Source organism: Mus musculus, chromosome X, assembly GCF_000001635.26.
Source record: "Mus musculus strain C57BL/6J chromosome X, GRCm38.p6 C57BL/6J".
Lineage (NCBI taxonomy): Eukaryota > Metazoa > Chordata > Mammalia > Rodentia > Muridae > Mus > Mus musculus.
In genome coordinates this window covers 37,450,411-37,461,216 of record NC_000086.7, presented here as the reverse complement: position 1 = coordinate 37,461,216, position 10,806 = coordinate 37,450,411, and the positions used below count along the sequence as shown (strand labels likewise).

The window sequence follows — 10,806 nt, the reverse complement described above, 5'->3', positions numbered from 1 at the left end:
ATTTTGCCATTATTTCTCCAAGTCTTCATTTCCCCCCTTCCTCTAGACCTTCTAATTCTTGGGCATTGTACTCAGGGATTGTCACAATTTTTCTTTTTAAATTTATATTTTATTTCCTTGTATTATGGGATGTATGCCATGGCACATACCCACAAACCATAGGACAACCTGTGGGAATCAGTTCTGTCTTACTGTGAGGAACCTGGGCACCAAACTCAGGACACCAAGTTTGGATGCAAACATCTTTACCCATGGATGCATCCTGTTAACCCCTACATTTTTCTTTTCCTAAGGTACTTTTGCCCACTCTCCCTACCCATCCAATCCCACACTTCCCAGTACTTTCAATATTTTCTTCTTCATTCCTCAGACTGAGTACTCTCAACTGACCCATCTTCAAGACCACCCTCTTCTCTTATTTCCATTTCTCAGACTGAGGACTCTCAACTGACCCATCTTCTAGACTACCCTCTTCTCTTATTTCCATTTCTCAGAGTGAGTACTCTCAACTGACCCATCTTCAAGACTATCCTCTTCTCTTATTTATATTTCTCAGACTGAGTACTCTCAACTGACCCATCTTCAAGACTACCCAGTTCTCTTATTGGCTGCTGCAGTGATTTTTATTCAATATAGTTATTTGTCATTACTTTATGAATAATGCTGTTAGGATATATACTTTTAATTCATTTATTTATTGCTGAGGGGAAGGGACCAGTGCTTCCTATGTGGATATCATAGGACAACTTTCTCTCCTTCCATTATGTGGGTCCTGGGTATGGAAATCGGGTCATTAGAACTGCTGGCAAGATATTTTATGTTCACAGCTACCTCATCAGTCCTTATGTTATTTTTTATTTATAGAATTTTTATTTTTTTATATTTCTTGTGAATGTTTATTTGTTATATGGAAAACAGTTTGATATCCTTTGTCAACACTTTTCTCTTGAGTTCTTCTAATTCCTTTGTTATAAATTCCATTAACCTTTTTTTTTACAACATTTATAGTGGAAGTATTAAAAGTTTAGTGTCTCAATCCAAATACATGACTGACTTCTCTCTTTTACTTAAAACAATTTTCACCCTATGCATGTGTAGTCTGTCCATGTGTTTACACATGTATTTTCAAGATGGGAACCCATCTGTTCACAGGTCTGGGCAGAGGTCAACATTGAGTGACAACCTCTAGCACTTTGCATATTATTGTAAGTTTTTTAAAATTTATTTTTGTTACTTGAACAGCAAGTGTGTGCGTGTGCATGTGCGTGTGCGTGTGCGTGTGCGTGTGTGTGTGTGTGTGTGTATGTACAGATGCCTACAAGACAGACTGTTGTGTTTCTTGGAGCTGAAGTGAGAGGTGGTTGTGAGCCTCCTGGTGCAGAAGGTCGACAGGAGTCTAGCTGAGTCCTCTGGAAGACAAGTACATACTCTCCAGACTCTTGATTTTCATTTATCAATGATGTACATATATGTGTGCCTGATGGTGGTTTGTGCACATATGTCTGGATGGCTGTAAAAGCCAGAAGAGTGTCAGATCACATAGAGCTTGAGTTACATGCCATTTTGACTATCTGTTGTGTGTGTTGGGATTCAAGCTTAGACCCTGTGCAAGAGCAGCATGTACTCTTACTGCAGAGACATCTCTCTAGCCATCCCTAGGTTAGCCTCTTCTGGATCCCATTATGTCTCTAAACGTCAGCCCATAGTTATAACTCGGCAGGATGACCAGCACCCTCTTTGAAGCCACCTTTCTCTGTCTCAGTATCCAGACTGAAATGTTGGCTACTGTTTTACATCTATGTTGGGGGTCACAATCATGTCTTCCTGCTGGCTGGCAATCACTTTCCCTACTGAACCATTTCCCAGCCCCACATTTAAAAGTGAGATGGAGGCCTCATTTAGTGCATGCAGGCTGTTCTTGAACTTGCTGTGTGGCCAACGAGGGCCACTTCATTCAAAAGTCCACTTCTGAAGTGCTGTGATTACAGCTCCTGGCCATGGTGCTCAGCACTTGTTGTGTCTACCCTCACTTCCCTATGGAAGGACTCCACTGTCTGTAGCACTGCATGATAGCTTTTCTTCATTTTCATTTAAAACATTTAATCGAATTTTTTAAATGAATGGAAGAGAATGAAATATTTGCAAGGAAAGTGGAGATCCTCTGAACTATCAGAACCAAGAAAAGTCACATCTGCCTTGTCTGATTAAATGACATTGCCTTGGTAATTTAGACATATCCCTTAAAGGTCTCAGAAGACACTTGACACAGATATATTGAGAACTCAGCTCCTTGTTGGAAATACAAGGGCTGAGGGACTAAGTGTGTAATAACAGCATGAGGGTGGAAGCTAAACCTAAGACCTACGGCAGAATTAACTGTTGTCTCATGTCACATATGGCCCCAAACGTTCACAGAAAAAAATAAAGGCAAGGAAAATAATTGGGAGGAATGTACTTCCTACATCATTGCTTGTGTCCTGTGAAGCCTGTGGGTTGTCTCAAATGAAGGGTCTGTCAGAGTTCCGGGCTGGAGTGAAATCTTGAGAAGGGGCCAGGGTGGCATGCATCACCTGTGTTTGGAAGAGACTGCTGTTTCTCCTTGGGTCCTGCATCATCTCTCTTGTAAATTTGCATGGAATAAGAGGAGGTGCCAAAAAAAGAACAGTTGTGTCAAAGTACTGCTACTACGAATGTTGGAAAGTCCCTGTAACCCACAGGGCTTACTGACTGTGATGCACAGATGTTACCTCCTGGAAACAGATCTTGTTTCAAACAGGCATTTCCCTGATATGAGACATGTATCTTAACAATCTCAGAAGAAGCACAAAACAAATATATGGAGAATTCAGCTCTTTATTGCTAATACAAGTATTGAGGAGATAACTGTGTTGTAACAGGGCTTTGGCGGCAAAACATCGTCTGGCTATGGCGCCTTGAGGAAGCGTGGATCCCTGGGGCTTCTCCATAGCCTTCACAGAGAGATGCTGTGGGAAGCAGGAAGAGGACCTCTGAGCATTTACAGCCTCTTATAACTCCTGTATTTTTCTCTCCTCTTCAAAAACCATTCCTACAGTCATTGTGAAAAAGGAATTGGTAGACAGTAGTAAACCACTAGGATTATAGTTGAAGTACTTAATAAAAACCAGAAAGAATCTACAGTATTCGTTTCCTATTTGTAGTAATCAACTAGTTTTTCAATTGAATTCAGGTCTACTCCACACGTTGAAAACTGGACCTGGCACCATTATTAGGGCTAAGAAACTTAACCTAGACAAATCCTAGGGGAAGACCCTCTTCCTATTACTCTGCCATGTCAGCATAGCATTAAACTGACAACTAATGTTGTATCGTTCTAATTAGTGCAGTTCTCAGCTCTCATCAGAGAAACTTCTACTTTGAGTAGTGATCGACATAGAGATCTTCTACTGATCAAAGCGTAGAAAACAAGAGATTGAAGAAGTCTCATCCCCAAGTAGAACATACACACCACGTGTCTTCTCCCAAGGCTCAGAGATCATTTGGGAAAAAGGATGGAAAGAGGCTATGTATGACCACAAGGAAACAGTGATTTCTTGGTACATCAGGGTGTATACACACACTCACTCACACACACACACACACACACACACACACACACACACACATATGTGTGTGTATGTATGTATTTGAGCAGCACAAATTGGTCTTGATGGATTATTAAAAATTAGGGGACACAAAGTTTCATGGGGAACAGGATAAATATGGTCAAAACACATAAAGAGATCAAAGAACTAACAAAATCAGCAAGTTGGGTATTTTGACTTGCTATCTTCTCCATTTCCATAAGTCTCTGTATAGCTAAATTTTAATTAGTTATGTGGATTTGACCTGTAATTATTACCTCCCCCCTATTCTGACTGTAAGGATATACTTTATGAATATTTTTATGAATAGTTTCAGGGATGCTCTAGCTATACCAATTTGCATAATTCATATGTCACACTAATAGTGTTACTCCCCAGAACACTAGGCTTGGCCAGGTCATTGTGGCACAAATATTCAATTTAAGCACTAGGGAGGCACAGGCAGGAGGATCTCTGTGATTTTGAGGCCTGCCTAGTCTACAGAGTGAGTTCAGGACAGGGAGGGCTACACAGAGAAACTGTCTCCCAGAAACAAATCACACATACACACATATACACCAAAGCATACTAGCCTGACAATATATTTATATATGGTTATATACATATATATACACACACATATAGTTTTTAATGTGCATATACGTATATAAGTCCTACACATCTATACAGAATACAACTATTTTACACATAAGGTGTAACACTTTCTAAGTTATAATGCATAAAATGATTTACCCACAGGATACATGTATGTGATATATAAATATGTACTTAGTGAAAATACGCTTGGTACACTTCTTTGTTCCTTAGGAAGTTTGTGTGTCCAGGAAATGAGCCAATCCTGAGGAGTAGGGCTTTCTTATTCCATTTTCTACCCACAATACCCACGAATCTCGAAAGCCATATTCGTTGGTTTAGAGTGATGTTCTAGTGGTTCCTGCTTGTTGGTCTTGTAGAGGAATTGAGTTTAGCTTCTAGGACCATTTGTGCTGCTTATAAATACTTGTTCTTCCGTATATGTGAAATATATGCCCTCTGCTGGTTTCCTGGATCAGCCACACACATATGGCATGAACGTGCGACACATACACACGCTCCCAAACATACATTAAAAAAACTAGAGATATGGACACTAAGCAGTAAATCCGACATCATCCACAGTATGTGATGTGTAACATTAAATCTGACACTTTCTTTTCTGTATTCCCACTTAGAAATACCTCACTACCTTATTTATTTTTAAGTATTTTCTCCCCACCCCCTCCCGTTCTCCCTCCTTTTTATATTTATTCATCTCAATTAAATTTCCTTTTGGGGATGATTTACTCCTGGTTCTGTTCTATGTTTCAAGGCTACAGAAAGTCTCTCTGATACTCACATGTATGTAACATTATACACTCTTATTCCTTTCTGTTTGATTTGTCCACCTGTAATCAAAGGAAGTTTATCTCTTCAACTGTGTAAACCCACTCTACTAGCAAACTGGAACATTAGCCATGCAAAAAATGCAAACAAATAAAAATTATTTATAGTAAAAAAAAAACTAGAGATAAATCGTAAAAATGTAATTTTCAAACATGGTTTGGACATGTTATCAAAGGCAACACAATTCTACTGAGAGAACCAGAAGGACCTATAGATGCAGTAGGTTTCAGAATGGCTGTCCTACCAAACAGCTTTTGTGTGGGGACTGACCTGCACTGTGGCTTCACTCACTCCCATGGATCTTGCCAGGCGATTTCTACAGGTAAAATAAAAAGACATTCAGCATTCAGAATTATGGATATGTGGAATAAAATTGGAGAGGGATATTTTATCATTGTTTTGAATGGTTTGTCTCAAGTCATATTTTCTCTGATATTCACCCTGAAAATTTTGAGGTGCTTAGAGCAAATGATACAGGTAGTATTTGATTACCAAGTTAGTATTAATAGATATATGCAAACCCAAACATGTCTGTAATAAGCAAGTTTTAAAGCACTAATGAAGACAGTAAAACCTTCAAAAGAAATGTTCCTAACAATGGCGACAGTGGTACAGGAGATGCTATCTCAAACAAAACAACTGAAAACATGACAAAAACTACAAAACATATGCCAACAGGAAAAACAAAGTGTTCTGTCAGGATAAAAGAAAACTGCAACTAAGAAGCTTAATGGAAAGCATCCAAAAAATTTTAATATTCAGTTAAGAGTGAGGGACTCCAATTGATTATTACCAGAAAAATCAAATATCACATTTCTTTTTTAAATTTATTATTTAGTGTGTGCATGTCCCTATTGCACGTGCGGATGTAAGAGGACAGCATGAGGGATTGATCTTCTGTGTGTATCCTCAGATTGGCACTCAGGGTCTCATAGTAAATGCCTTTTTCTGCTGAGCCATCTTCCACTATGGGTAAGGAAATATTAGAAGCCACAGCAGACAGGAAATGAGTATTAGAAAACCTCACCACACTGACCACACATTCCTGGATTCCAAACATGATTGAAATATGAGGCCCAAGCTCCCTGCAAGTTCCAGGGAAGCCGTCTTACACAGTGAGATCTTGGATCAAATATCAGAAGAGGGACTCTGAACACACCTCCTCCACCCCTGCGGGGAACAACCAACCAACCAACCAAACAGAAAATGTGTGGTGGAGTATGCTGTCAATCACAACACAAATGGCCTAATGGAAAAGGGCCTGGCATGGGGCTCATTACATAATTGAGATAACTTTGAACTAGGGATCTACCGGCCAAGAACGGGGCTTACAGACATGTACTGCCTCGTTCTCATTCAGCCTGCTGCTGCTGGTGGTTTTTTGTTTGGTTTTGTTTTTGCTTTGTTGACTTTATTTGTTTATTTTAATAGCTTAAAGATAGCCTTGCATTCTGCAGCTGAAGCTGGCCTGGCATTCACTAATGTTGCTGGATGATAAAGGTGCTAACTTGCATGCCTGAGTTCAAAACCCAGGGCTCACAGGATGCAAACAAGAAACAACTCCCACAAGCTGTCTTCTAGCCTCCAGATATGCAGTCTTGTTAACATGCACACACAAGCACAGCACAACATGCCTGTGCATACAAATACACACACAAACACACACACACACACACACACAGAGAGAGAGAGAGAGAGAGAGACTTAAAAAAAAGTACATCCAAAAATAAAATAAAAAATTGAATATAAAAGGTGGGCAAAAGGCGGACCAGGAAGGAGGAGAAACTCTCTGTGCATAACTTCATTCCCCCATCCAACTGATGCAAGCTAGGCAATGTACTCACGCCTCCTTAGTGCTGATGTAGTGATTGCACTGGAAGATGCTCTCCAGCTCTTGTAGTTGCAGCACATTGAAGCTCTGTTGCCAACCGTGGCGGAATTTGGGCACCAACACTCTCACAGGATTAACAGTGGACCACGGCCCGGACACACGCTTTACATTTTCCAAATCTCCCATGGAATCAGGGACTGGCTCCTCTGGCTGCTTCTCCTTCTCCTGGTCACAGCCAGTGGCACCAAGGTCCTCTTGGTTGCTGTTATCCATGAGGTCGGCTACTGGCGCAGCAAGCCCACCTGCACTTAATTCTCCTGCTCTGTATCCTTCCGCTGCTGAGGCTCCCGACCCAGGCAGGCCCCGTCCACTCTCTCCCTCGTTTCTTCCCTCTCCAGCCAGCAACACCATCAGAGTCTTTATACCTTAAGTGGGGAAACGAAAAACCAGGCCTCAGTGCCTAGGCTGCTGAGGAGGTGTCATGGAGTCAGGCCAAAGCCTGTGGCGCACAGCTCCAGTTGAGTCCTATAAGGGACGCTCCTCCCCTTGTGGATATCATCAACCCACCCTTCCCTAAACTCACTGACCATTCGCATTTTCCTCATCCTCCTCAGGTCCCACATCAAGCTTGTAATTGACGCTTTGTCGCTCCATGTCTGTAAAGCCGTGGAAGTCCTTATTCACCGTTACACCCCCCAACAATTCCGGAAGTAGAGCTTCTAAGCCACCAATGGTCTGCCGCCACACCTCCGGTCCCCATCTTCAATATTAGCATATATCCAATTATGGTAGTGTGTCCTGCCTTCTGGTTGTACTCCTGTTGCTGCGACTGAAGTCCACGCTGCAAAACTCAGGACAGTGGAAAGGTTAACAGAGCAGGAATTATTAGAAGGAAATGATGGTTCCTCTTTGCAAGTCAGGTATATTAGGGGCTTCCACTTTGCATCTTCCTTGAGTCCTCCTGCCTTGTTTAATTAACTTCCTAAGGAAGAGATGGCAGTTCACTGAGGAAACCCATTTGCGGGGAGTAAGAAAAGATACCTCTGTACCTCCGGAGGCCTTGCGGAAATGTGTGGACAATACCGCTTGGTCTATTTCTCCACATTGCATCCCTGATCCATGGCTGAGACCGGATATAAGCTAATGATTCTATGTGGGAGGTTCTTCCTTAGGGCTTTCACAGAAAGTGAAGTTCACGTAGTGTATCCTGCTTCCAGGACGGCCTTTACGGGAGCTTGGGCAGAATTGCAGGCCCTGCTGGCTCAGCAGTGAGAGCAGAGGACTCACCTTCGCCAGGGTTTCTGGGGAGGAGTTAGAATTACTCTCAGGCTTTGATAAGTGCTTGTAAAAGCCGTGAGAATTGTCCTACCTGTGCTGAACTTCCTCACATTTGTCTTGGACACACACACACACACACACACACACACACACACACACACGTCCTGGAACTGTCATTCAAACAGATCCTACATTGGAATGTAGTCAGACTCATCGTAAGGCAGCCATATTTTCCCATGGTCTGGTCAATTATGTGTGTGGGGATGTGTGTGTGTGAGTATATGTATATATATATATTGCAAATGTTGCCTCCGTTCCTGATCCTACACACAGAGTTCTTCACCTCATCCTCCCAAATAGAAGGCCCTGCACCACTATCATTTTTCCACACTGTCCCTTGTTTGGAGTGCACTCCTGGTGCTGCAGTTCTCCTTGGACAGCTCTGATAACTACCTCACAACAAAGCCTACATGTTTCTCTTTCCTAGATTTTCTTTCCTCTTTGCTCTAAATCCTGGCATTGCTCTTGTCAGTGTCAAGTACTGGAGAATTTATCTCTCCAGTCTGGAAAAATAGTGACGACATATGTTTATTGCTGGAGATGTAGCTCAGTTTGCAGAGTCTTACCTAACATGTATAAAGCCACCCATGGTTTACCTGGAGCACTGAAGGAGCAAGCATGGAGGCTCAATGCCGCAGTGCCTGTAATGTGAGCACTGGCAGAGAGAGGCAGGCTGCTCAGCTTTTCCAAACCATCTTTAGTTACTGAGTGTATACAGAAGTTTTTCTTTAACAAGGTTATGTCTCAATAAGGTAATTTCCTGAGACATGAGTTTATGTGTCAAAAAAAATATAGGGCATTCGTTTCAGCTTAACAATTCTAATTCATCTACTATCCTGTCATACAGTGAGCGGCCGAATTGATTTACATTTTATCTAATTTTACTGTCTGAGCATTGCATCCTTGCTTATAATGCAGCAGCTCAAATACACCCTCACATTTTCTTTGCTCCAATTACCCCTGCCCTGTTCCTCTCTACTTCTCTCTTCCTATTTTATGTTTTTAACATCTACTTAGTCTCCTTTTTGCTGCCTGTGTGTATACTGATGTAAGACCATTACTGGAGCATGCATAACATCTTCATGATGTTACCATGGCAGCAAAGTGACTCTCCTTCCCCCAGCTGAAGTCAATGGTCACCCTTACCATTTGAATGGACATTCCCAAGGCTTTCTCCTATTCGCCTTAGCGTTTTGGCTAGCCTTTTTCTGTGCAGGGCTTTTATAAGTAGTCACAGGGGATGAATTCATATACACAGGGCCCTTGTGAGTACTCCCTGTCTAATTCAAGCTGAAATGTTTAACTGGGTGCATGTTTTCCTGCCATTTAGTTTTGAAGGTTCTTTGTATATTCTAGACACCAACACTTTGACAGAATTATAGTTGGCAAAGGTTTTTCCACCATTCTGTATGCAGTCTCTTTGTCACAAGGATGTTCTCCTTCTCTTTGCTGGAGCTTTTCATTTCTTTCAAAATGCCCAATACTGAATATCTGCTATTTTTCCCCCAGAAGACATCTGGCAAGATGGATAGGTGTGAGTGAAGCCAGAGTTATGGTAAGGAGAAGAAGACATTTTGACAGGAGAGCCATTCTAGAACTTGATTCTTATCTTGGATACTTTTAACCTAGGCACAAAGTGGTGGTGGTGGTCCTGGTGCTGCTGGTGGTGGTGTTTTAAGTGCTATGTTTCAAAATGAAATTTTTAAAATCTTTTTATAATTTTCATTCACGTATATAGATTTGCCTGTGTGTGCATGGAGCATGTGTGCAGGTGTTCTCAGAGAGAGAAGAGGATATGAAATTCCCTGGATTTAGGAGTGGTTATGCATGGGCTAGGAACCAAACTTGGTTCTTCCCCTACAAGAGCATCAAGTGCTCTTAACTCTTCTCTACAGCCTCCTTATAATGACTTTTGAGCCTTATGTTCTTTCTGAGTATAAAATTGAATAAGAGACCCCAACCAACTTGAAATGGCTCATTTTAACACAGAGCATAGCTTCTCAAAGGAACACAGAACACACACACACAGATCAGATATAGATGTATCTTGCATATAAACTACAAATATATATTGTACCATATACTCTCTATGCATTAATACTTGTATTAATAAAATTGATATTCAAACTCACATATATACATATATATGAAATTCTTTAAAACATTGATATCTTCGGGATATCAATTATGAGACATCCCACTGGGGTTATGAAATATAAATTATATAAATAAGAATCATATTACTGGAGATAACCCTGATCCTAAAGAATTGAAATAGTGAAAACTAAGCATAAATTCTAACCTTATAGGAGCAATTTAAGTGCACCACAAACGGTTAGTTCTCAGTCAGAGCCAGGCACACAGAAAGCTGATGTAAACTTGGTTAAACAGAGACTGTGGGCATGGGGAAATCATAGAATCCAGTCCTCCTGCTGTTTGGAGGTGCCTAGTGAAGCCAAGCAGATACGGACACCCGTCATGATAACTCTCAGGACCATGCTGCTGCATCTGCCCAAAAATGCTGATAAGTATCTGCAGAGGGCTCTACAGTAGAGACAGACACCTGGTGTGCAATGTTTGGTCCAATGTCCG

The 10,806-nt window shown here is 41.3% G+C and overlaps 1 protein-coding gene across 2 annotated transcripts; it reads right to left on the bottom strand.

Moving 5' to 3' along the window:
- Positions 1–2,820: 2,820 nt before the first annotated feature.
- Positions 2,821–7,737, bottom strand: Rhox2c (reproductive homeobox 2C). Of its 2 annotated transcripts, XM_006541417.3 has the most exons (5): positions 7,464–7,737; positions 6,890–7,301; positions 5,316–5,361; positions 4,999–5,047; positions 2,821–3,067 (listed from the first exon to the last, which is right to left on the bottom strand). In XM_006541417.3, the coding sequence occupies exons 1-4, from the start codon at positions 7,528–7,530 to the stop codon at positions 5,021–5,023; spliced, it is 552 nt and encodes a 183-aa protein (XP_006541480.1). In that variant the 5' UTR covers positions 7,531–7,737; the 3' UTR covers positions 2,821–3,067; positions 4,999–5,020. The 2 variants fall into 2 exon arrangements, with proteins under 2 accessions (XP_006541480.1, NP_001092788.1); NM_001099318.1 differs by lacking the exon at positions 4,999–5,047 and having other exon boundaries at positions 2,842–3,067; positions 7,464–7,558.
- Between the last annotated feature and the right edge of the window lie 3,069 nt (positions 7,738–10,806).

What these genes read in the sequence shown, in the direction of transcription:
- Rhox2c (NM_001099318.1), bottom strand. Translation starts at nt 7,530, where the DNA reads ATGGAGCGACAAAGCGTCAATTACAAGCTTGATGTGGGACCTGAGGAG. An exon ending in GGATGAGGAAAATGCGAATG is followed by an intron (nt 7,302 to 7,463) that starts GTCAGTGAGTTT and finishes TCCCCACTTAAG; the next exon opens with GTATAAAGACTCTGATGGTG. An exon ending in TACATCAGCACTAAGGAGGC is followed by an intron (nt 5,362 to 6,889) that starts GTGAGTACATTG and finishes TTTTACCTGTAG; the next exon opens with AAATCGCCTGGCAAGATCCA.